General features: G+C 39.0%; 1 protein-coding gene across 2 annotated transcripts; it reads left to right on the top strand.

The window, feature by feature from the left end:
• Positions 1-57: 57 nt before the first annotated feature.
• Positions 58-22,191, top strand: LOC137175672 (ankyrin repeat and SOCS box protein 13-like). Of its 2 annotated transcripts, XR_010925669.1 has the most exons (7): positions 58-212; positions 1,923-2,110; positions 2,288-2,444; positions 2,575-2,709; positions 3,716-3,907; positions 4,530-4,739; positions 10,846-22,191. XR_010925669.1 is itself a non-coding variant. In XM_067581487.1 (6 exons), exons 1-6 carry the CDS (start codon positions 170-172, stop codon positions 4,655-4,657), a joined length of 843 nt encoding a protein of 280 aa, XP_067437588.1. In that variant the 5' UTR covers positions 58-169; the 3' UTR covers positions 4,658-10,813. The 2 variants fall into 2 exon arrangements, 1 of the variants encoding a protein (XP_067437588.1); XM_067581487.1 differs by lacking the exon at positions 10,846-22,191 and having other exon boundaries at positions 4,530-10,813.
• The last annotated feature ends 4,894 nt before the right edge of the window (positions 22,192-27,085 follow it).

The raw sequence follows: 27,085 nt of genomic DNA, 5'->3' as shown, positions 1-27,085 counted from the left end.
CTATTTGGTATAAAAACAACAAGTCCCAGCATGCGCTTCGAGTTCCAGGTATGTCACGTGACTCCCGGCGCGTGTAAACATTGCGAGGACGCGGTTATTTATAAACATTTAGTGTCTCACTGTTTCTGCGTTAACATTGTTAATTATTGGCGGAGAAAACAGACGGAGGATGGAGATTGAAAACGCTCAGCCGTATTTCTTTGGAGACATCGGTGGGTATAAAGTATAGAGGACGTGGTCCGAGCTTGACCCAGTTTTGACGCTTCATACTGCAGGACTGTCAGCAGGGAAGCTAACATGTTAACAAGCGGCGGTTACCTGCATGTTGTACTGTAGCCAGCCGTTAACAACAGCTGTGTAATATGTTGTCACTTCAAATTAGCTTCTCTACCGAAGGTCGTTTCTCTGCTGTATAAGATGTTTAACGTTACAAACAGCTTTTGACACAGTGTTATACAAAAACAGTGTCATGTTGTGTTATGTCTTTACACTGTATGTTGTAGCATATAATGTAAAGAACACTTAACATATTGTACAATATGCTTGTGTCCATGTAAAATGTGTCAACCGCACGTACAAATGCAGGCCGTTTCATTCTGTTTTGTATAGGCTAATAATCAATCTGCTACCGCATGCTAATGACGTCAAAGGACAAGTCCACAGTTTTCAAGTCTGTCTTAAATCAACAGTCAGGAGCCCAAATGAACATTGCAACATGTTTTTCTTGCTGTAATCATTCTTCCTGTTCATACTGACCATTAAAAGATCCCTTCATAATGCACTTACAATGTAAGTGATGGAGGTCAAAATCCACAGTCCTCCTTCTGTACAAAAATGTATTTAAAAGTTTATTTGAAGATAATATGAAGCCTCAGCGTCCAAATGAGTCAAATCAAGTAGATATCTTTCAACATTACAGTCTTTTTAGTGTCAAGGTCCCTCTTTTTGTTACTATATTTCCACCTGCAGCTCAACAGGGAAACACTGTCCGAGGAAACACAAAGAGGGAATTTGATGCTAAAAAGACTGTAAATGTGTCAGATATCCACTTGATATGACTAACTCAGACTGCTGAAGACTCATATAAGCCTCACATCAACTTTTAAATGCTTTTTTGCACAAAATGACTGTGTGAACACACTGTGGATTTTGGCCTCCATCACTTACACTGCAAGCACATTTGAAGGGGATCTTTTAATAGCCAGTATGAACAGGAGGAATGATTACTGCGAGGAAAACCTCTTTCACTGTTCATATGGACACCTGACTGTTGTTTTAGGACAGACATGAAAAACTGTGAACCCGTCCTTTAATACAAATCATGCTTAAAATTCCTTAATTAAACTTGACATTTGACATTTGATAGACATAATAATAATTTTTGCTGTCAACTCAACACTATTATGCTAGGATATGATAGCAGAGGCCGGTGGTGGTTGAAGTATTCAGATCCATTACTCCAGTAAAAGTAGCAACATTACGCAAAAATACTCCATAACAAGTAAAAGCCCTGCTTGATTTGACTTCTGTAAAAGTACGGAAGTATTATGAGCTAAATCTACTTCAAGTATCAAAACAATAAGTGCTCATTGTGTAAAATGGCCCCTTGCAGATTGATATACTATTGTCTATGTCAGATTATATATTTTGTAAATTAAATCTAGCAGCTAGTATCTATAGTGGTTGGATAAATGTTGCAAGGTAAAAGATGTAAGAAAGTAGTTAGTGACATTCCACCACTGGTAAAGGCACTAATAGTAATGTATTGTATCTATTCATATAGTAATGTTCATAGATTAAATGCATTTCTAGTGGGGGGCATAAAAGGACATTTTAAAGACTCCAGATAACAACAGTTACAGCTGCCAATCTCTACACATATTGTGCGGTTCCTGTTCAGTATCTGATCTGTTCCCCTGCAGGCTGCTGGTCGGAGAGAACAGAGGTCCACAGGGCAGCATCCCTCGGACAGACCTCCCAGCTGCAGCAACTCATCCAGAGCGGAGCTTCAGTCAACATCGTGGCGGTTGACTCCATCACACCGCTTCACGAGGCCTGCCTCCGCGGACAAGCCCAGTGCGTCCAGCTGCTGCTGGAGGCTGGAGCCCAGGTGAACCATTTCATTCATTAAAGATACTCAACCATTAAACTCAGAACCATGACACTCTGATCATGTTTCAGTGAACACAGAAGAATTACGTAAATATAGGGAAATATGATTCAGTGGGAAGAAACTGAAGTACTTGTGTACTATGTGTATATTTCTGTGTTCGATGATGGATCTCAGGTGGATGCGAGGAACGTGGACGGCAGCACCCCGCTGTGTGAGGCCTGTTCAACAGGCAGCTTGGAGTGTGTGAAGCTCTTACTGGAGCACGGCGCCAAGGCCAACCCTGCCCTCACCTCCCGCACGGCCTCACCCCTCCATGAGGCCTGCATGGGAGGTGAGTGCTTCAACTCACTTCACATGTCTTTTGGCCTCTGTTACCTATCTTTTTTAGCTGGTTGTTAATTTTTACTTCTACTTTTAGTATGTTTTTTTCTTAGTAGTAAATAATAATATTCTCTTCTCAGGAAACGCCGACTGTGTGAGGCTCTTGATTGACATGGGTGCTCGTCTGGAGGCGTACGATCTTTACTACGGGACCCCGCTGCATGTGGCTTGTTCTAACAAACACACAGACTGTGTTAAAGTGCTGCTTAATGCAGGTGAGCGTCAGTGCAAAACAGGATGTTGAAATACCACCAACGTGCATGTCACTTAGTAACTGCATACACTCCTCTGCTGATCATTTAACTAAGCATAGTATACGTTTTAAGACAGATGTCTCTACTTCCAAGTAGAGCTGAAACAATAAATCAATGAGTCAATCCACAGAAAATTAATCTGCAATAATTTTGGTTGTCAAGTCATTGTTATTTAACATAAAAACACCAAACAACATGTAGTTCTAATGTGAGGATTTGCTGCTTTTCTGTTTTGTATCGTTGTAAACTGAATATCTTTGGCTTTTGCACTGTTGGTCAAAACAAGACATTTAAAAATGTCGTCTTACATCTAGAAAACTTCTACTGGGCATTTTCCACTATTTTTGGACATTTTATGTGCTAAACTATTAGTCATGTTATTGAAAAAGTAATCAATATATTCATTTATAATGAAAAGGACAGTTAGTTTTAACTCTGCTTTCAAGTAGTCACTGGTTTCAGTCTTTTGTGCAAAGTGAAAATCAACTTGCAGTAAATTAGAGACTTTGAGAAGTGTTTTTCAGTTTAATTATAAGCACAGGAATGGAGCTGCAAGTAGTAACCATTTGAAAGCTGTTCCTTGTTTGTGCATTTCACAGGAGCTCTGACGTCTGAGATTTCCAAACAGTTTTTGTGCCAAAATCAAGCAAATTGACATTATGCTTTTTATTATGCCATATGTTTCTCATCAGATCTTACACCAGACTTAGGAAATATTTGTTTTTAAAGCAGTCAGCTCTTAAATGTTGGATGGATGGATGTTAGAGCCTCCTTACTACAAAAGTTTTTTAGAAACAACCCTTCTCTCAATCCACATAATAATAAAGTCACAGAAACATATATATTCTTCACAGCACCAGTAATTTAGGAAGCCAGTCTAAAATTATATATAGTCCTTGAAAAATGGCTGGCAGGAACATGTAGATGATTTGTGGTGTAATACCCTAAACTCCTTTTTTCCTTCCAGGTGCTAAGGTGAACGCTGCCAGGCTGCATGAAACTGCACTGCACCACGCTGCTAAAAACATGCACGTGGACATGATCGAGATACTGATGGAGTTTGGAGCCAACATTTACGCAAGAGATAAACACAACAAGAGACCAGTGGACTACACCACGCCGGGCTCTCCCTCTGCAGCCTGCCTACAGTCTTATGAGGGTACGTTTCACAGAAGTCAGGGCTTCATGTGTGAAACAAGCATTAATTATGTTTTAGCCCTACATAAATAATTTGTTTCTGTAGTTAGCCCTGTACAACAGTGTAGTGTTAACCTCACACCAGCAGATGGCAAGCAAGGATCACTTTTCACACACAGGAAATCTCAGCCAGATGACACCTGTTGTTTACCGTGATGCTCATATAGGTTAGTCACTGTAACTGGATGCATGTGAGAGGGTGATGATTTCCACATCTTGGTTTCAGTGACAGAGCTTTATATAGAAAGAACAGCATGAAACAAGGAACGTATGAGAGTTTTTAGACTTTAAATACAAGCAGATGAGGGTAGAAAACAGTTGAAACTATTCCAAAATGCCATATTTTCAGTAAAAGAATAATTATTTTATCATTCAGCAGTGTTCATTGATAACTGCTTCACCCAAGATCTCTTGAATGAGGAAAACAAACTAAGAATCTGTTTTAATTTCTTTGCAAAAATGGAAATAACAGACTTACATGAATAAAATCGTCATCTTGTTTATTCTTGTTAACATAAAAAAATCCTGTTTTTGCATCCTGGAATAAAAATACCATAAACTGTACTCTTTTTATCTGTCTGTAGTCACTCCCGTGAGTCTGCAGCAGCTCAGCAGGCTGGCAGTGAGGAAGAAGCTGGGCACCAGCGCTCTGAAGGTCATAGGTCAACTGGGCATACCAAAAATCCTCATCAGTTACCTCTGCTACCAGTGAGCGTCACCTGAGGAGGAGCTGGATGAGCACTCAAAGAAAGACCGGAAACTTGCAGAGATGCCGCACGAATTCCGCAGCTAAGGTGCCATTAGATTTGATAACAGTAGACACACAATGTAGTGACACGATGTTAATTCACATGCTTCTTAAAAACCGCACCCGCATCTCAAGACTCACAGTGGAGCTGAAACAGAGAAGATGGAGATGACGTTTATATGCTGTAGTCGCCCGCAATGAAATTCATTCTCTGAGTTCACGTATACGCTAACAATATGATTTCAACCAGGTTTAAACATCGCTATCATTAAGCAGTTATTAGAATAAGCAATTTTCATTTACCAGAACTGGGATACTTCTGTCAGTAAATGCACAGTTCAGTCTGTGGCATGTAAAAACACCTCATGCCAGGGTCAGACTATAAGATATCAATCCAATAATGCTGAGGTGCCTTGAGAACGGGCCAAGAGTTCTGCAAGATTCCCATTTTTTATTGGGTGTTTTTTAATAACGTTTCAATAACGTTGACTGCAACATTTAGATTAAGCAAAAAACATCAGAATCACTGTTTTTAAGATCTTATTAAATACGCGGCATGTCACAGCTAATGACTCACACTCGCCGGCTGTCGTGAGTGTTTCAGGTGTCAGAAACGGCGACGATCACAGCGAGTGATGGAAAGATTTGACACTGTAAATAAAGCTAAAACAATGATGATAGCTGAACACATTCTGAAACAACCACACTTGAGCATTCAGACTAGTTTACAGGCAGGTTTTGGCTGCTTGGAGGGGGTTGCCATGACGAAAAATTTCCTATGAAGGAGCACTGTGTTTTTAAAAATTTTGGGAACCTCTGCAATAATGATCAGACCAGACAGACTCAGGGCGTCAGTGAACAAAAAACTGCTCGTTTTAGCCCTTGTAGTGTGTCATGGTGTGTCAACTGATGCAGCCTTTGGGATGCCTCACAATGTCCCAAAAAAACATGTCAGAAGTTATATTGACCCTTAAGGAGCACGTGCACAACTATAAGCATAGAGAAGTGAAAGAAGGATGTTGTTGTTGAAGCCGCTCCAATTTAACTCACCTACATGCGTCATTGAGTTGTAAAAGACAAGCTAATGATTGTTCAGGGTGCATCGTATCACAGCAGAAATGTATGAATTTATGACTTTAAGATATCATATAGTCTGATCCCGGAATTTAGTCAGACTTTTTACTGGATTCTGATTCTGGGCGTGCACAAGAAAACAGAACGAAATGCAAACAAACAAACAGCAGGGAAAGTAGTGATGGAAAACAAACATGTCTTTTAATGTTACAACAAACTACAAGTAACTTCCACTCTCAATCTATTATAAATAGCACAAATACAATGTTTCTCGTCTGCTACCACACCAGACTATCAGGCTACACTCAGCTTTGATAATGGCACAGCCAGGTTATTATAAACCATGTAAACACTGATTGACAGTTATTGTTTTATAGCGTGCATGTTGACACACTAGCTGGATGTGGACACTTACGTTGACCTGCCAACAGGAAATGATGAATCAAAACTTTACACGGAAATCCAAACTGTCTCTCCTCACAAGCAGCTTCTTCCAGAAAAAGCTGCACTCGCCAGCGGCTGGTTTCCTTTGCTATAAACCATCACAGTCACTGGCTCAGGTTGGTAAACACACTGTGAGACAGAGATGTTTTAGTAACCTGCTGCCGCCAATGGAACCACCAGCATGTAATCTGAACTATTAATTGGTGCTTAAACAATGTTTTCTATTTAAATAAACTATTTAAAGAAACCTAACTTCACTACAAGAGAAGGGCGTAATATTAAGAGCTCAGGGAGAGGAAGAACATATTTTTATCAATTAAAGGTTGCTGGATTGAATCCTGGATTTGCCGTGAAAATGCAAGCAAGGCATTAAATCGGCAGGTCTGCTGTAAACGCAGAGTAGTGGTTAAAATGTGAAATGAGACATTGTACGAATGCGTGCTCAGTCAACATTCCCCGGATAACTTGAGGATAAAAGTACCATCCACAGGAATACCAAGCAGTGTTGTTGTCACAGCAGCACTCACAGTGACACCCTCCAGATGCTGCTTCGCTTCATCTCAGATTCCTGTGATTCAACCCCGCGCCTGGCGACAGTCTTTGTTTGATACAGGCGGCGAAGTTTCGAGGAGACTATCTGTCTATTTATAGTGTCGCGTCTGTTGCTCCACTCAATCTGCTTATAGAGACGACCCAGAGACAGCTCAGTGAGGTCTTGATATTTTTAGCAGGAAGTGCAGGAAGCTGTTTATGAATTCCATAAAGTGCTTCAGATTGCTTTATTGGCTCTCTTCTAGGTTGGCGTGACCTGTTTTGGAGGTTTCATAACTTGTATTTATCCTGTGAGATTGAATCAGGCCTAACATCTGCTTTGTCATTCTTTTTACGCATGCTTGTTTAAAAGTCGTGTATTTTGAGCTCAGGTGTGATCTCCGTCTGTTTCTGCTCAGACCAAACGCATAAATCGATCGATCTCAACTTAAACAGCGACGCACATTCCGTCTTTTTTACAGTGAACTTTAACTTCAGGACACTGTTCATATTAAAGCAGCATCAGGTCAGACTTTCATGTGAAGCAGCATCACTTCATCACTAACTGACAAGCTCTGGCGTTGCTCTGTTTGCACAAATGAAATTTGGCAGGTAGTGACTGACATTTCTTCACAATCAGGAAGTGTCAAATTCACATTCACAGCACAAGGAAGCAGATATCATTTGAGCTCGACTGATACGGGATTTTATAGCCTTTCTTACACAAACAAACATTTAAATTAGTTTTTTTCAACAACTGAAACAAAGTTATGTACCTTGGAGACATTTTACAGTTGAAAAATGAACTGTGGAGACACTGTTTCAAAGTGACCTCAAACATATCTTCAACATTTCAGTACTAACATGTCTTGCTACGTATTGATCGACACATATGGCAATGCTGTCTTCCATAAGATAATATGGGATGATTTACCACTTTAGCTCTAATTATTATTGCATCATATGCAGTTGACAGATGAGACAGATTTGTGTGTATTGGTAGGAACCTCCTATGTGTAAAATTTGTTGCTGTTGAACAAAAAGCCTTTTAATGTGAATGACTACTAACCTACTGTTTAACATTTATTTATTAATATGTATATTTTAATTTTGAGTGTGTGCCACCACCACAAAAACCTGAGATGGGATATCCAGTAACTGTACATCTGTTGTCATGGATTCCAACAAACACTAATGCTGTATACAGTATATAACAAAACTGAGTACACCCCTGGTCAATATCTCTAAAATGTTAATTACAAATCCTGACCATTTAATATGATTTTATTTGTTTTTAGATAATACCCAAGAATGTGCTGCCAGTCTTCACAGATAATTCTTTTCAGCTGCTCTTTGCTGGAGGGATTTTGTTGCTCTACTTTCTGCTTTAAAAAACTCTAAAGGTCTTCTATTGGATTCAAGTCAGCAGACATACTTGGCCAGGTCATCGTCTTCACTTTTCTCTTCTTTAAGAACTCTTGTGTGTTTAGAATCATTGTCACGTTGGATCATTTCTCTCCTGACAACCTTCTTGACACTGAGAGTCATCTTTTCATTCAGTTGGATATATAAACTTGCATTCATAGTGCCATCTATAAATGTCATCTCCCCTACACCTTTTGCACTCACGCAGCCCCATATCAGCACGCTCTGACCTCCATGTTTCACGGTCGGCACTATGCAGTCACTGCGCTACTCCTGGCCAAGTCTACGCCAAACATGCTGGATCCCATCTGATCCAAACTTTTATTTTGTTTTCATCTGAAAAAAGAATGTGCTGCCAGTATTCAGCAGGATTCTTTTCATGTTCTCGTGCCATTTTGTGAGCAATGGTTTTCTTCTTGGACGTCGTTCATAGAGGTTGACTTCATGCAACCTCTGACTGAACAGTCACTGAAACACCAGTTTCCACAGATAATTCTTGTGCCAAGTCAGCAGCACTTGCTCGTCGAATGCAAGGCTGCATAAATAGCGAATTTTGCTTGCTTCTGTTATTGGTAGTACCTCCTAACCACTGCTGCAACTATGTTCTGGCTTCTGTCCAGTAGCCTGCTGATCTTGTACCGTCTCTCATCTTTATGAAGTCTCACAATCTGGTTTATTACTTGTTCAAACTATTCCTCACCATGTGGAGCCATGTTGCATGAGACACAACCCAGACCAAAAGTGAGAAAGTTGTGGTGTTCATGGGTTTAATTTACAACCTTGTTCAGACAATTAGTCTTAATTGGAAGCCACATGTGTACTCACTTTTGTTGCACTGAGGTTGTACTTTGAGGCCTGTATTTTCAATGTAGTCTATCTAACTTTTTGGTTTTAATCATAAATAAGATCAAATACCCTGCACTTCACCCTAAAAATACCACAATTATTGTAAGATGATACAATTTTGAATCATTTAACATTTTCTTGATATTGCACAGGGGTGTACTCAGTTTTGTTATATACTGTTTATCATATCAGGGTTATTGTAAGTTTCCAACTTGTAAATAGTGTTCTCGTCAACATCCAAGTCATCATTACAACTCAGATATTTCTGAAAGCTCAGATATGAAGAGCCTCAAAGTCAAGCAAACAGGGACACCTCATTAAAACCAGAGTCCATCGTTCCAGGAGATTAAAGCCGTATTTACCAGATACGGTGGTATACTGGCAATGTGCAGTATTTTTAACTTTCACTTGATCAACTCCATAATAATACAGCTGTTTTGAAATTGCCTGTGACGTGAACACTCACAAGTTGTAAACATTGGAGTCTTTCCCATCTCCGCCATCCATCACATGTGACGTGAGCACAGCATTATGGGCATTTTTGCACATCTGTATCACCAGACGACACCAACTTAGATACAGAACGATTTGGCAAAACCTCTGATTACGTTCGCTGATGTACTTTTATGTCCAAAAAATGTCTCTCTTTCTATGATACCTTTCTTGTATGAATTACGAACTGCAAAGTAGCAGTGAGCATTTCCATAAAAAGCCGAACTCTCGTGTCTTAAGATCTTTGTTATCTCTTTCATTTTTCTCCCGTCAGTATAAAGTATAAAACACCATCCAGGTGCAGTTTACTGACGTCATTCTTCAGGATTTTGGGGTGTTGCAGCTCACAATTTCCAAACATTTTTGCTTGGACGTGGAGCTGCCAGCGGGCAGAGTTACCTCGCTCTGCTTTAAAGAGCAAGAGGCCATCTGTCTGCTTTCATGGAGGTCTGCACCTGTGTGTTTACCGTTTGTCTGACAGCTCTTTACAAAACATTCAAAAGCAATATCTCATGATTTCAGACCCTCGTCCAAATCTCTCGGTTTACTCCCCTCATTTCACTCTCGCCCTGAATGTGCCCAGGCTGCTCCATTCTGGCTTAAATATGGAGCTCGTCTGCTTCACTCCATAAATATGCCAAACTGTTGCAGTTTGTTCAATCAAAATATAAATTTCTCAAAAACAATCTTCCATCATTACAAGATATTTGGAATAGTTTTCATGATGGAAAACAGTCTTGTTCACTATAATCTTAGCCTGTAAATAATCTTAAAGCAAAGATATCTGGCCTTTACAATACTTCTTAACATGGAGCGTTCCCCTTTAAGACTTGCTAAAATATCTGACCCTGATACAGATGGGGTTTCTACTTATAGCTTAAAATAACTATCCCAAAAACATGGTTGGTTTCAAAGCACTTTAAGCCTGCAGAAAGGACTGGAAAAAGCAGAGGAGAGGAGGGCAGGCATGCAGGGAATGTCCAGTTATCTAAGATGAAAAATGGTCCTTGCTCCAAAATAGGAATGTTGAACTTTGGGTTGAACAACAGAGTGGTTGGTTTGTTTTTAAAGTTTCTTCTCAGTTCGTCAGATTAAATGGCACTGGCAGTGCTCTCACTTAATGTGTTGTCTAATTAAAGTGAGCAAAGTCCCATTTAATCTGCTCAGTTGTTCAGAACACAATGATTCATCTGTTGAAGGTGCTAAAAAAAACAGATGAATCGTCCCATAAAAAAGTGTCATAAATATTTATCTTATTAAACTGTACAGAATTGTTGCTCTGATTATGAATAAATTGTTCTGATGATGTGTTTGCTGTCCTCATTTTTTTTTTTTTGCAGGAATACATGTATGCTGGACTGTACGTCCTCATGATGGAGTCTGCTGCTAACTTACACTTGTAAACACAAACCAAGAATAGCAGATGATCGATGCACTGCCTCACCCTTTGCAGGAGGGTAACTGGTTAGCACTGTGCTGCAACAAAGAGAATATTTCCATTCAACATAATGATGCATCAATTCAACAAATCTACAACTTATAACTTTGAAGCTACATTTTTGTGATCATTTAAAAAAAAAAAAAAAAAAGTATCCTAAAGTAATTGTACAAAATGGGTCAAAAGAATATCTCCTTTTGCTCTACTATAGTACATAGTGACACTAATACTACTCCCCTAATATATAATGTGTCCATATCTAGTAGTTCGATTAATCTTTGACCGTGCTATGATAAGTTTCATAACCACAAGTTATGTAAAGGAGGACCTAACTGACGTACAGCAGCATCACCCTTGATACGGCCAATATGCTAGCAAACAGTTTACACATCCAGCAGACACTGAGCAACATTAGCATTCATTTGGAGTCATGTTTTTAAGCATATAACTCCTGAGTAAAATATCTGGCTCTTTAGGTGCCAAATGCTTCACTGTGTTCACCAGCTAGTTGCTAACTTTGTCTTTCTGCTTTTTGGTGCTGAGCAGGTAGAGTACAGAGGGGTTATTAGAGTTTTTTTTGCTGAAAACAGCTGCTTGCTGCATCTTGAAACAACTCTGATGAGACTCAAAAGTAAAACCAAAACAATGAGCTGAAAGACGGTAAAATGCTTCGTCGAGGTTAGGTGAACTGCAGAATCATGTGAAAGTTTTCTGTGGGTTCATCACTACTACTACCATTACTACCATTGTTAACATATTAACTATAGCAGCTTTAAGGTCTTGAAAAGTAAGCAGACCGTCTCGTCTTTTAAAGTGAGGACACCCTTTCATTCCAAGCAATCTCCGGGCCACGCACAAGAGGCCATGGTCATACGATATTTGAGTATCTACAGGATATTTACTGTCATTTTAGATTCCCTGATATATAAAGTGCTGTACTGTACTGTAAGACTGTTTCTAATAATGGTCCATGTATAAGACTCTGCAACTCTAAAGCTGCTCAAGGAGATGTTGGATGGCCCTGAGAACATATTTTCTCAGTTAGATTTTTTTTATTTGAGCAATGCATGAACACAAAACCACAGTTTTAAAAAAAGTTATGGTTAATTCACATGAGAATTTTCTGTGTTTTTATCTGTGCTCTACATTCTGGTTTGAAGTGGGCAGGGTTCGGCTGAAAAATGGAGATGTCACATACTTCCAAATCAATTCTGATGAAACCACACAAACACAGTTCCAGTGAAGCAGATTAGCTGAGATTTTGATGAAACTCTTAATAAATAATACTTTTTTCCTCATTTAGTTATAAATATTTAATGTAATCAAGAAAACTTAAGATTGAAAAACAGCTTTTGAAGGGCTTTAAACTGAATTTTTGGATCAGTGGGTTTCATGAAGTTACAGTACAGTGTTAATTTTAATTGTTTTTTAAGATCACGGTTTTTCATTTTAGCCTGTTTAACTATTGGGAGGCTGAAAGAAGCTTTTGTCATTTTGTCAGAAGTGTTAAACCGTGTGTATGTGATTTAATTGTTAAAACATGTCACTGTGAAGCAACTTAAAGTGCCTCCTAAGCTCACAAGACTAGATCATATTGTGGACATTTGCTCAGATGAAAAAGTCTGTATTTCATGATGAGAATTAATGTTTCAAATCCAGTTTTCAGCTAAAATGGTGCCAACTTACCAGAGTTAAAATCATGACTATGGGTTGAAGGAAGTATGTCCAATAATAAGCTCAGTTGCACTCATTACCCACTAGGCTGTGCTATAGAAAAGGAAATAATTTGTAAACCACATGCTTTCATTACCAGTGAGCCAACAACAAAAGGCTCTCACCAGTCGACATGTGTTCATGCCCAGAAGGCAAAGAGAAAACAAGCTTCTGTAACTGTGGTCATTCTCCAGCTTGTGTCTAATTAATCTGCTCCTGCTGATTTACATGCATCTGTCAGGAAACACAGCTCTCTCTGTCTCATGAGAAATAGATCTTCCTCCTTATATCGTAAACTGAAGAGGGGTGGGGAGGTCATATCTTGGCAGTAAAGGAGGAGAAGAGGAAAAGAAAGAGGAGAGCAGATTGGGAGTGTAGATTGTGGATTTGAGGCGCTAAGCAGACAGGAACTGGGAGGCCTTTGTTTGAGAATCAGAGATAAACAGAGAGCTGGATGCTGTGATGGTCCATTGCTACGCTGCCCCCCCTCAGATACTGCAGCCTGAAAATCACCACCATGAAATGAGCTGCAGATGTGAGACGCTGCACAACAGACTGAATCAGTAGTTTTCATAGAGACACGTAAACAGATGATACACTTAGCCCCAAAAAAGTTCCTACTGTACACTTGCCTTGTATTGTACACAATACTCAATTTATATCTACAGCGCAGAGTCACATGAAACAATCTGATACAGCAAGATGAGTGAATGTCTTTGTGAGTGCCTTGTAGTTAAGGTCTGGAAAGACTTTGACTTCATGTTAAGATCAGCTGGGGCAGCATTGTTTATGTTAAACTGAAGCTACACCATCATCATATTTCACTATAAATAATACTCCAGTAAACAGTAAAAAGGCCGGTTTGTCATGATCCACATAAGGGGTGTGAGTTTCACAATGCAAATGAGATGATGGCCACTACAGAAAAACCTGACCTTAAATTGTTCAAAAAATTTCCAGTAATCATTTCTTCACTAACAGATGGAAATGTAACCAAAATTGAAAAAGTGGAGTTAGTCACCCTGGCTGAACGGAAAATTCATGATTTTGGGAACCACGCTTATTTGCTTTCTGTCCGAGAGTAAGATGAGAACGTCAGTGCCGCTCTGATGTGTGTTAAAGGACCAGTGTGTAGGATTTAGTGGCATCTAGTGGTGAGGTTGGAGATTGCAACAAAGTGAACCCCGCCCCCAAGCATGTAGCAACATGGCAGGCTCCGTGGAAGAAGACCTGCTCCCTATGCTCATATAATGAGCTCGTTCTAAGGTAACAAAAACAGTGATATAATGATTCTTATTTTCAGGTGATCATACACTAATTAAAACATACTTATGAATATTATATTCCATTTCTGCCAAGTCCATTCCACTAGATGCACATTTAAGTCCAGAGCCAGAGTCAGGAAGCAGTTAGCCTAGCTTAGCATAAAGACTGGAGGCAGGGGGAAACAGCTAGCCTCCAAAGTTGCCTACCAGCACCTCTAAAGCTCACTGGTAAACACGTTATATCTTGTTTGATTAATCCATACATTTGATGGGTACTTCCACCCAGTACTTCTGTGCAGCATCTCTGACTTTAGCAGAGGTTCCCAGATACAGTCAGTGAGCACAGGTTTTTGACTTGGTCTCTGTACAGACACAATGGTACCAAACCTGCAACCTCACTGTGGAAGAAATGCTACTAGCATGTAACTCCCTAAAACCACAAATCGTTTGAACTTAAGACTTGAACTTGCCTCTAGTCTTTATGCTAAGCGAGGCTAATCATTTTATCTCTTTACTTAATGCATAGACATGAAATCAATTGATTGGATTTTCTCATCTCACTGACAAAGAACACAAATATGTGTATTCCCCCCCAAAAAAGAAAAATGACTATTCCTTTGAGGAGATTTAAGTTGTCTTTAGCAGATTTGTTATTCTTCTGTAATTCTTTAAGACAATTCCCCCTGAAGGTTAATATGTTATATTATGTAATGTGATTTCTGTAAAAGTCTCTTGAACTCTCTTGAACTCTCTTGAAACTCTCTTGAAAGTACATAGTACTCATCTCTGTGTTATTGCCAGCTTTTGTTTTCCCCTGGATACTCGCAGGATTGCTGTCAGGATTATTTTTAGTATTCTAATGTCCTGAATTATGGTGGGTGTAGCATGCAAGATTGACTCACTGAAAATATTTATATGGAACTCAAAACAGTCTGTACTATCAGTCATTTTCTCATTCCACCACCCACAAAACAGTGAGTATGGAGCAAAAAATTCAACACAAATCCAGGAAACGCTCATCTAGTAAATTATAACTTGAAGAAAACACACCAAAGATGTAGGAGGAAGATGATTTAGATGATTAACACTTTAATCATAACAATTTAATGTCTCTCCTGTAACTTCTTCCTGCAAATTACAGACTTCTTTTAGTGGCTTCTTGCTTCAGTTAATTGTTTTCAGCAGGAGTCCTGAGGACCCCAGTCAGTCTGAATGTGCTCCCACACTTCCAGTAAAAGAGACTGCTTTGGTCTGAGAAAATAACATTCATGTATGTCTGGATGTTAATGCCCGGGGTTACACCCTCACACGCATACACAGGGACACTTCAAAAGCCACTAGATGACCAAGCCATCTGGTTGTATTTTTTGAAGAAGGGAGTCCCCCGTCACAGAGTTGCTCAATCTCAAATATCGTTGCTCCAGTGCGAATGAAGTCAACAGAGTTTCCTTCCCAGACACTTTCCCTCTGTGTCTGTGTTTTTCAGCTGTTGTGACGCATGCCTGCTCAGCAGTAGCCGACTGGCCAGCTCTTTTTGTGTTCCAAGGAAGTTCAAGACAGCCTAGACTGCTTCAAGGACTGGCTGCCTTTCTGCTCTCTGTGGAATGGTATTTATTATCATTATTTTTATGGGGAAGTGAATGACCACACTTTCTCTGCTTTATCCAGTACTTTTTAATCATCAGTTCTCAGTGTAGTTGGACACATAAAATATTGTTTTCTTTCTGTAGAGGCCTCCAAACTGACCTAGACTGGACCGTGTTAAGAACTTGCATACAATACAATAATATATAAGAAGAAGAATAATATTCGCACTGAGTTTCTGAGATGACCACTTGGCATGCATACACAAATCCATCCCTTGAAAGTGTGCACATTTGTATTTTTGGCCGGACCGACTACAGACCAGCCCTATTACCCCAAATGTCTGTCACTGACTGACTGACAGTAAATGCTCGATTTGATGGGCCGGACAGACAAGCTCTCATGGGTGTGGTTAGGGTTTGGCTTAAGATTAAGGTTAAGGTTAGTGTATACATCTTGTGAGAGTTTTGCAAATCGTCCCTCCAGCCCATCCAATCTAGCACGAACCCTGACTGACTCACTGAGTGATGAAGTTACACCATTGGTTGGCCGACCCAGTGTTGGAGTTTCCCCATTGGCCATTGCTCTTCAAAATTAATTGGTGCAAACAATTTCAATTATGTCCTTAGGGAGCATTTCCCAAAATAAGTTTTAAAAACACACATTTACCAACCAAAGTGTCTCACATGGAGACTCCGACACAGACAGGAGCACCAACTTGCAGATGCAAAGAGACGCAGTGGATCCATTTTACCAGCCTGCACGGTGGCTAGCAGCTAGTTAGCATGGCTAGCATCATTAGCATAGCTAGCTGTGCTGTATGTACCCATAGACTGTATAAAAATACGGTGTAGCCACAGTGTTTCTGGTTTAATAGCACTGTGCTGGGCAGGTTACAGGTGTGTTTGCAGTGTTTGTGTGCTCTGAAAGATACAAGGCACGGATATAAAGTCACACAGCTGACGGACTGTTAGCCTGGCATGCTAATCCTATGTAAACATATGGATGAGACCATTACAGACATCTGCAGACAGAGACAAATGAAAGAGCAGGGGGAGCTAACAGATAATTAGAATAGTATTAAAATAAAAATAAGTTTCAAATCAAACATCCCAAGATATGAGTTGAAAGTATTGTCCTTGCAGCTGCATTTATAACCTTTTTTTTCTTTTTTTACTCAAACATAGCTTAACCATGTCATGTGATATACTACTTTAGTACAATTTAACAACAAATATTACTGAGACCACTACAGAAAATTGCAGATAAACATTTAATATCCAGGAATTCACATTATAGACACTACCACTGACTATCCCTGTAACACACTGGCCACAATTTCACACATTGACCATAAACAGTCCATCCATACACTAGGTTTTGACCTAGTCTTGTTAGCTGTCAGTGTGTGATTATATCCCCCAAAAACAATGCAATGCAAGAGCAGAACCATAGCTTGTAGAAAAACATGGATATAGTGTCTGTGATGTTTTTGGGTTTAGTTTGGGTAACAATTTTATAGTTTGCCTTCATTTTCTCTTCCAAATTTATTTTGGGGTTTGTTTACAACCTGTGATCATCTGACTGCTCGTGTTTCTTGCCCAGTTGGACCTACTTTAAGCAAAGTTGCTTTATTGCAAGATCTCAGCACTTCCTTTTATGGATATAATGTTATCACAACCCATAAAATCAATGACTAGATCTACAAAAATAAAATCCAAGTACTAAACCATAGTTTTCCTTTAATGTGTCCTTAATAGAGCAATAATTCTTAAAATAATTACTGCGGCACACAAGTGACATCAAGTTATTATTAAGTAAGTTATTATTTCTTACTTTAGTAGTAATTTTGTAATTACTACTACTATTTTTGTACTTTGAGAGAGTTGTGACTTTTTAAATGGAATCCCATCCAGTTAGTTTGGTACTGCAGATAAAGAAACTTGGTGATTGTGCTCACCTGTCAGCCATGGTAGTGGCTGCTTGTTCTAGACAGGGCCTCAGGTATAGTGGTGTGTATTAAAAGATCATTTAGATGCTCTGAAGCCACACAAAACACCTCAAAGCTGCCCCGTGCATATACAATATGATCTGTTGACCACTGTGCAGCTCTAAAATCGATGCAATAGACATCGAACACCTTGCTTAAAGACACCTCAATAGTGGGAATGAAAGAGTCAAGCACTGGCCTTTTAATTCCCCCACCCAGATCTACCCTGCCTGTCCAAGGATCAAACTCACTACCTTCTTGTCACAAGTCTGCTTGTTGTACTGGGCATCTTCTTTGCATAAATGAATTTCAAACTAGACTCAAAACTTCTTGAACTCACAGTCATTCTTCAGTGGATAAAAAGGGTTATGAATGAACTCACAATCCTCTGGGTAAATGTACCGTCAAAACATTGAGGAAGCAGCAGCAGGGAACATAGTCTTCCTAAATATTTGCTGGCTGTCACTCTGTTTCATCTGTCAAACCTGTGAAGGCTGATTACCTTGAGGTGAAATCAACGCCCCTTTAGCATCCAGCACACTCGCTCACCCTGAGAAATCAGAGGCAAAGCATCTGAACAGACTGCATAACATCTGCCTGCTTGCACTTAGTGTATCTCCCTTTTATTCATGTAGCTCAAGGCAAGGCAAATGGGTTGTATAACTAACCTAAGTGACTGTTATAAAACTCATGGAATGAAACAAATAGCTCACAGTCAAAAGTCAAGGAATATAACTAAAATGTGCTGCAATGTTCTAATTCTATTGTCTTTTAAGACTTTTTATCTTAGCTAGTTCCAAGAAGTAAATGGTTCCAAGAATAGATATGAACAGCATAAAAAATAAGCCACAGTTCAGATCTGAGCCTGCCATTATGCTCCTGATAAGCTCATACTTGCCTATTTTGAGGCCATAAACACAAATCAACTAACATTAAAGCAGCAGCAGTTCCCAGCATGTTTGACCTGACGTACACCCACAGCCCTGTCAGATGTACAGGCACACCTTCATCAACACTATCCACCATGATCCAAATGTATTCAACTGATTTTAAACTGGATGTATTTAACACTAGTAATTATATAATAATGTTTATTATAAAGATATTTTTTAAATTGAACTTTCAGTGTTTCAAGCTTGCATTTGTTGTGGGATAAGTAAGACAGAACTTTGCAAAAATAATAAAATGAATGATGAGATCACATTAGAAGAGGTGCAGAAAGTGGTAGATAAAGCTAAAGTAAATAAATAGGTGGGTGTAGAGGAACTCCCAAATGAGGTTCTTAAAACTCCTAATTTGGTGAACATTTTACATTGTCTGTTTCAGACATGCTTTCAGAATGGTATTATTCCATCTGTGTGGAATAAATCTATCATCAAACCTATCCCTAAATCTGCAAAAGTAGACCCCAGAGTTCCATTATACTACAAAGGTATTAGCTTGATCAGTACAGTGTATAAATTATATTCGGGTATCCTCAATAACAGACAGCGAAGCATGTATTGACCATATTTATATTATATCCTCAGTGGTGAGAGGAAAACTACAAGAAGGGAAAAATTTGCTTGTTTTGTTGATTTCAAGAAAGCCTTTGATTGGATCAATAGAGACCTCTTAGAGTATTATAAATTAATATGTTCTGGTACCAATGGTAAATTTTATAATGTCATCAAAACCTTGTATAAAGCCCCAGTTTCATGTCTGCCGTTTAAATCATTTTAGGACTGGCTGATTTCCTACTCCATTTGGAGTGAAACAAGGAGATGTACTTTCCCCTACATTATTTGCCCTTTATGTAAATGACTTAGCTGAAGAAATTAAGCTGGTATAGTGATCGATTATATGAATTTAAGTATTTTATTATATGCTGATGATATTGTGTTGGTTACAGAGACAGAGATTAATTTATAAAAATGTTAAATATTCTGAGTTTACGGTGTAGTAAATGGAGACTGACTATTAATAGTTACAAAACACAGATTATACATTTTAGAAAGCAATGTGAATGGCAAAGCAACCATATATTTAAATTTGGATCATTGCCTCTAAAGTACACTAGTTCTTATACATATGTTGGTTTGTTTTTTAATCAAAATAAATGCTTTTCAGAGAGAATTAAAGTATTGGCAGAATCAGCAGGAAGAGCGCTAGGGTCTGTAATGAATAAAATAAAGTTGTGTCCTGACCTTAGTTTTTCAACCTTCACTAAACTTTATGACTCAATGGTCGGCTCAGTTTCATTCTATGCTGCAGGGGTTTGGGGTTTTAAAGATGCCCCCGACAGTAATGCCATCCAGAATCAAGCCATGAGGTGTTTTCTTGGGGTGCATAAATTTACTGCTAAGCGAGCTGTTGAAGGTGACATGGGATGGGAGTCATGTCTTGTAAAGCAGAGAGTTGAAATGATGAGGTTGTGGAACCGCCTTATTCAGCTGCCAGAGGAAAGACTTACCAAAAAGATTTTTTAACTGGGATCGAGAGAGGTTGCCGCAATATTTTCACTTTCTGACTTGAATTTTATTTTCAGGAATAACTTGCAGTATAATATAAATGCAGTCAAGCAAAAATGATTAAAGATCCATAAGGAGCAATGGAAGGAGGACATTTGTAAGAAGCCAAAGCTTAGAAACTACATTCAAATCAAAGACGATTACTGTACAGAACCACATATAAAACTAAATCTACAGAGAAGGCAAAGGTGCTCAGTTAAGAACTGGTACTTCACCACTGGCAATTAAGTTAGGCAGATATAAAGGTATCCCTGAAGAGCGACGTTTATGTGTTTTTTTTGTGATCTTGGTGTTGTCGAGGATGAATTTCATTTTGTATTTCATTGCCCTTTGTACAGTGACATGAGGTATTGTTTGTTTGAAAAGATCCAATTGAAAAATCCTGATTTGTTCTGGTGGTCCGAAGATGATATGTTGAGTTGGCTTTTTAATATGGAGATTTTTGTTCTAGAGAGATTTATAGGAGATGCTTGGCTGGCACACTTGGAGCAAGGATTTTTCAACCATTTATCTTAGCTACGTTATCCATTTCAGCTGTTTATTAAGTGCTTTTAGCTATGTAATGCAATCAGTTTATCTATTACATTCAGCTATTTCAACAATTTTTAGCTAATTATTTCAATTTATGTAATCATTACTTTTAACTGTTTCATAATTTACTTTATAGCTAACCCATCTATTTTAACCCTTTACCCATTACGCTACTGATAGCTATCTGTTTCAAGCATTTTTTCATTACTTTTAGCTAACGATATTATCCATTTCTTTTAGCTATTTTAACCATTTATTCATTACTTTTAGCTTATTATTTTAACCATTTATTCATTTCTTTTAGCTTATTATTTTAACCATTTATTCATTACTTTTAGTTAACTATTTTAACTGTTCATCAATTACTGTTTAGTTTGTTTATTGCTGTTTAGACCTCTCTACTTTGCTAACCAGTTTTCACTCTTAATCGCAACATGTATTGTCCAGATGTTCCAGCTGACTCAATGTGTGATATACAGTATATGTTCAATCAAATTGTAATTTGTATTTCTTTCAAAGTAGCTCAGCTACTCTACAATATTTCTATGCTGCTGAGGCACTCCCTGGGGTAAAAGTTCTCCTGGTTGAGAATCATTGCACTGAAGTACTGAAATTAATCACTATTTGCCATTTATGACTCATAAATATGTACGTATTTCATAACCTCCAACAGCATTTGAAGGCAGCGTTGTACGATCTGTCCATGCTGGATGATGGAAGGTCATTCTTCTGTCTGAAAAACAAATGTAAAGTACAGAATGTGCTGCAGGTAGTGTCAGTGTTTTCAGTCTGTCTTTCTCTCTCTGTCATTAATTAAAGCTTTAAGACCTCAGTCATGACACGCAGGGGTTGTAACAGACCTAGTATGTTGTAACACTGCTCTACACAACAGGACAAAAGTATGTTAGTGGGAGAGGCGGAGATTAGAAGGAGAGTGTTGAGGTTGTAAATGTCTTGGCCTGTGCACAACATATTCATTAACTTACATAAGGCCTTGTTTATTGCTCGTGTCACTGTTTCTGATTGGTTAGTTGTGTGTTGAGACAACTAAAACATTGTTATGGTAAATGGTTTAATTAATGTTCTAAACCAGAACTCCATGTAACAGTGCGAAATAAACATGCTCCCTATTCTCTTATAATAATAGATAGTCGATCAATAAACTTTGGGTTACTTAACTCGATGGCTACATCCCATCGCAAGCCATCTACTTTCTGACATGACAAAAATGCAGTTACATTAATTTCCATCCCTGATAGAAATACCAGTTTACCAGAGCTGGAAGTCAGCTGGTGCATGCTAACCCTGTCTGATATATCTCACAATAAGTTAAATTTATTCATGTGGTTGGTGTTTCAGCATCAGTAAATTAAAGGGTCAATATGTTGTTAATCCCTCCAGAAGAGTTCCAGAGACTTGTAGAAGCAATGCCAAGGCTGACAAACACCATTCTTCAAAAAGATTTTCCCTCATTTGGTGTTTTGATGATGGTGATGGAGAGCGCTGACTAACACGTCGGTCTAAAATCTCCCATAGGTGTTCAATTGGGTTGAGATCTGGTGACTATGAAGGCCGTAGCATATGATTCACATCATTTTCATACTCATCAAACCATTCAGTGACTCCTTGTGTCCTGTGAATTGGGGCACTGTCATCCTGGATAGAAATGTTTCATCATAGGATAAAGGTGATGACTCAGAACAACTTTATATTGATTTGCAGTGACTCTTCCCTCTAAGGGGACAAGTGGACTCGAACCATGCCATTAAAAGGTCCCCCACAGCATAACAGAGCCACCAGATCCCCTCACTGTAGGGGTCAAGCATCAGACCTGTACTGGTTTTTCCTTTAATTTGTCACTTGTCTGTATATTAAAGCTGCAAAGATTAGTTGATTAACCGATTAACCCGATTTACAAGAAGTTAATCTGTAACTGTTGAAAATTGCTGAATCATTTGAGTCATTTTTCAAGCAAAAATGCTGAACTCTCAACATTTTAGCGTCTTAGATGTGAAGATTTTCCCTATTTCTTTGTCTCGTGTGATATGAAAATGAATATCTTTGCATTTTGTACTGTTGGTGAATATGTCACTTTTAGCTCCCTCCCTCCCAAAAATAATCTAAAAAACTAAAAAAATAATTAAAAAAATATTAAATGAGAATTCATTAAAAATGTTAAAATGTCATTTTAAATGCTGTGATCACCAACTTCATTAATCTCTAATGTGTTGGGGTGGAGGCAGAAATCTGACAGACACATATTTTAAACCTTGGACAAATAAAAACAAAACTATCTGGGATAGATACCACTAGAGATAAGTAACAAAAAAAATATATTTTTGTAATTTTAAAGGATAAGCAATTAGCCTAAAGCTAAATATGGTTTAGAAGTTATGTGTTTTGCAGATTTTTACATGCAGACAAATCCACGGATTTGATGCAGAAGAATTGTCTGCACTGAGGAAAGTGTGTACATAATTAAATCATCTAGGAGGGGAAGAACATCGTGCCCTTGCCAGAACCCATTAATCACGTATCTGGAAACCAGCTTAGTTTGTTTTTTTCTAATATTAGCAGGCCCTGTAGCCTGCTTGAAATCAGTGCATTTAACAGCGAGGCTAAACATAATAACATCGACATTATCCTTCAAATGTTACCCTGATTGTTCAAGAATTATAACTACTGTTTCATAACCTGTTCCAGTAAGCAGGTTAAGTGCAATGGAAGGTGAGCTAAGGTCAGAAATGTGAATCAACATGCATTTAGAACATTGTAATAGATGATAAACCTGTCAAAGAAAGACGTTCGGGTGCAGCAGTGACAGACTGCATGCATGTGCGTGTCTGTGATTATGGAGTAACAACATTAAAGGGCAAGTTTCACCAAACCCTCACTGTATTTAGGTGTGTGTATTTGTGTGTGTGTGTGTGTGTGTTTGTGTGTATTGGGTGGCGACAGCAATAAAACAAAGATTCATGGTTGATTCAACAAAGCGTTTTTCTGTAGCATTAAATCACTCCTGCTCTCTAAACTTTAATAGTTTATCGGAAAATGAGATTAGCCTGAACATATCAGCCTGGCGCCTGTTAGGTGCTGGGGAGAACAGTTTACACCTTTGTGGCAGTCCCGCTCTGCTTTTAACCCACATGCGCCTCAACCTCTTTATTTTGGGCTGACAGGTGACACTGACTGCTTATTTCACTGTCTCATGTGTTTATCTGTGGGTGATAAGGTGTAACACTCCTGCAGTGAAACATTCCTGCAGGTACTGAGGCATGAAGCTCTCACAGCTTGTCTTCAGCTCAGTGATAGGAGAGCAGCCAAACTTACACTAGTGTTAGTGTAAGATGTGTATTCAGGTTTCTGGTAATAGTTTGTTACGTCTGACCACACAGTGTGCACAAATGCTATTTTTAAACTTTTTTTTTTGTTCTAATGTTTTTTCCCATACAATTGTAAAGTCCAGTGAGTTATTTTGAGTGTCCAGAATTCTGTAGTAAACGTTCTGTTCATTTTCTGCATAGACAATATTAGGTGACTGACAGTTGGAGCATTTCAAGGCATGGACTTCAGTTGATCCACTTCTTTGGTCCACACTAAAATATCTCAACAACTACTGATGCATTGCCAAGTTTATGATCCCCAAAGATTAAATCCAACGGACTATGATGATCCTCTGAGGTTTCCTTTTGTGCCAAGTTTCCACTTATCCTTTGAAATATCTCAACATCTACCTCTTGGATCGACAAAAAACTACAACCATTACCAATGTTCATGTTACCCAGATGATGAATTTATCTCTAATGCATCCCCTGAGGCTGACATTTGTTGTTTTGAGTGAAATGTCTCAACAACTGTTGGACTTGGATTGCCACATTCATATTCCCTCAGGATGAATTGTATTAAATTTGGTGAACTTAACGTCTGTGTAACTAATGATTTTCAATTAAGAAAGTAATCATTTTAAAGATGCCAACATTTCATAAAAGATCTTGTGGCTTTCAGTAACGATCTGTCTCTCCCTGTTGGCATGTGTGTACACGTGTGTGCTGCTACTTTTATCTGACGTCCTCACTATATCACTGTGCACACCCACATGTCATAATTGTGTGTTTGAGCTGTAAGCTAATGCCTCACTCAGGGTAATGGCTCCATATATATCTCTTTTATAGCACTGGCCTTGTGCTGCATCCTCAGAACGTTGACATTTGACCGGGAGGCTGGAGAGACCCTGACATACCTCAGCCCCCCCCCCCCCCCTCCACCATCCATCTCCCTCCACCCTTCTCTATTCACACTTTAAGGAAAGTTAAATGCAGATCTGTCATCTCACAGCTGACACAGCGTTTTTTTCTTTTCTCTCCATATGTCCACTGTCCTACTGTTTCTCATCTGTCTGTTAACAGTAGCACGGTTGCAGGAGCCAAATGACTATGTTGAAAATACTATTTTCCACGGGAAATGCTTACTCACACTTTCCAGACTTGCTGTAAAAACTGGAAAATCAGTGAAGGATAAGAGGGCAGGAGAGGGGATGAGTGTGATTCCTGGAAACTGTCCACACCACCACAGCCGCCTGCCACTAACCCAGTTCTAGTACGACTCCCCTGGGGTGTGAATGTATGTGTGTGTGTGTGTGTCTGTGAGGGGGTAGAGGTGAAAGGGCATCAGGTTAGCAGTGTGAGGTGGAGGGAATGAGAGGGTCAGCCAGCTGGCTTAGACATCAGGAGCACTGGTGGGGGGTATCTGCTCTATGTCTTACATTTCTACACACACACACACACACACACATATGTGCCCATTTGCATGCATTATCACAAACATGAGAACATTCAATTGCAGTGGTCCTGCAAGCATGCATGAATATACCCACACACAACTTTCTATATATTTGAATGGAAGTGTGATCAAACCCAACCTCTTCCAGTAAGACTTTCAAACACTTTTACTGCAACTTCTCCATCCTGTACTGCAAATATTGATATTACAATATATCACATCAAGGCATAATGGGAAACCATCTGACACATAAATACTGTTAAGAAAGCAGCCATTGGTGAAACAACATTAACATTCATTTGGCGTGTTGTTTCTGGCCACCTCATGAATGTACTTCACTCTCGTGATAGCTGTTTTTGGTCTCCACCAACTTCTGAGAAACAAAGTGAGACTAAACCAAAACAGTGAAGTTGCAGGCTGTAAAACCAAAACAATGAGCTGTAAGACGCTAAAACAATAGTTCTAGCTATCATTTCTGTTGGTTATGTTAACATATCAGATCAGGGTGGAAACATGACTGTTCAGATGATTAGACTGGTTGGAAACAAGATTATCTAAACCTCTTTATTCAGGGAAAAACTAAAAGTCAGCGTATCTGACATGTTGATACCTTATTGCAGGGAAACTGTTTGAAAATACGGTACGCAAAGTAGGTCAATGTTGAATAAAGCGGTCTGTAAAGCATGATAGATGTTTACAACAGACATTTCAGTTAATGATTTTAAAGTTTGCCTTCATTTTCTTTTCCAAATAAGTTTGGCTAACAGGAGAGTTTTTCCAAAACTTGTCTGATGCTCCTGTTTCTTCCACTGTCAGACTTAATTTTAGTGGTGTCACTGCATCTCCAGATCCCAGCTATTAACTTGATAAGTTCAGTGTCATCATTACTGATAGGAATAATGGCCAAAACTATGAAAACAAGACCTAACGTGCAATAAACTGGAATTATCCTTTAAACACTGACAGTAAATAAAAGTTTTACTCTGTATAAGAGCAAGGTGTTTTTTCTAGAGCTTCATTTTTTCACCTTTTTTTTAAAAAAAAATATCCAGGAATACATTCTTCAGAGAAGAGGGAGGACATTTTTTTTACATCACAGTAGCAAAAAATAGATAAGAATGCGAAGCAGCTAAGAGCTGGAAATCACACTGTCTTGAGAATGTTCTCTGTTGTTGTTGGTTGAGAACTAAAACTGAATTCCATCGTCTAATCACAGGATAAGACCTGGACATGCTCTGAAAGTCACAGATTGATTGCATCTGACAGAATAATTGTCTGTCTCTGTAAGTCTTCTCTACAGAGAAAATATTGACACGTCTCTCACATGTGTCATTCATGTCCAGCCTGATAAATCTCCCCTGTGACTCTAAACCGCTGACCTGTCGACCAGTCACACAGTGTATTGGTATGTCTGTAAATGAGCTGCATGTATCCCACCGGACTCTCTCAGGATATTGGGTAATGTCTGGATTCCCTGCGTTGTGGCTGTGCAGCACGGCGCTCTGGGTCTGCTAAGGCAATCGTCGCAGCGGTGAAAGACATTCGGCAAGCCACAGCCAAAATATGAAATAACGATGTGAACGGATTGCAGTTTTCCATCCAAGGCGACGTGCTGAATGTCTGCAACGAGGGGCTGAGCTCTCAGAAAGCAGACACATGGAATAAGAGATGGAGTGTGTGTTAGTGTGCGTTCGTCTGACCTGGCAAATGAAGAGAGAGAGTGTGAACAACTCTTTATTGTATGAAAGAGAAAAAAAGTCCTCATTACCA

Source organism: Thunnus thynnus, chromosome 23 (genome assembly GCF_963924715.1).
Source record: "Thunnus thynnus chromosome 23, fThuThy2.1, whole genome shotgun sequence".
Classification (NCBI taxonomy): Eukaryota; Metazoa; Chordata; class Actinopteri; order Scombriformes; family Scombridae; genus Thunnus; species Thunnus thynnus.
The sequence above is the reverse complement of the archived record's forward strand: the minus strand, read 5'-3'. Positions and strand labels throughout refer to the sequence as shown.

Bases quoted from the DNA above. Each gene is read 5' to 3' on its own strand.
- LOC137175672 (XM_067581487.1), top strand. From the start codon at position 170: ATGGAGATTGAAAACGCTCAGCCGTATTTCTTTGGAGACATCG. The intron at 2,445-2,574 runs GTGAGTGCTTCA...TTCTCTTCTCAG, and splicing joins CCATGAGGCCTGCATGGGAG to GAAACGCCGACTGTGTGAGG. The intron at 3,908-4,529 runs GTACGTTTCACA...ATCTGTCTGTAG, and splicing joins CTGCCTACAGTCTTATGAGG to TCACTCCCGTGAGTCTGCAG.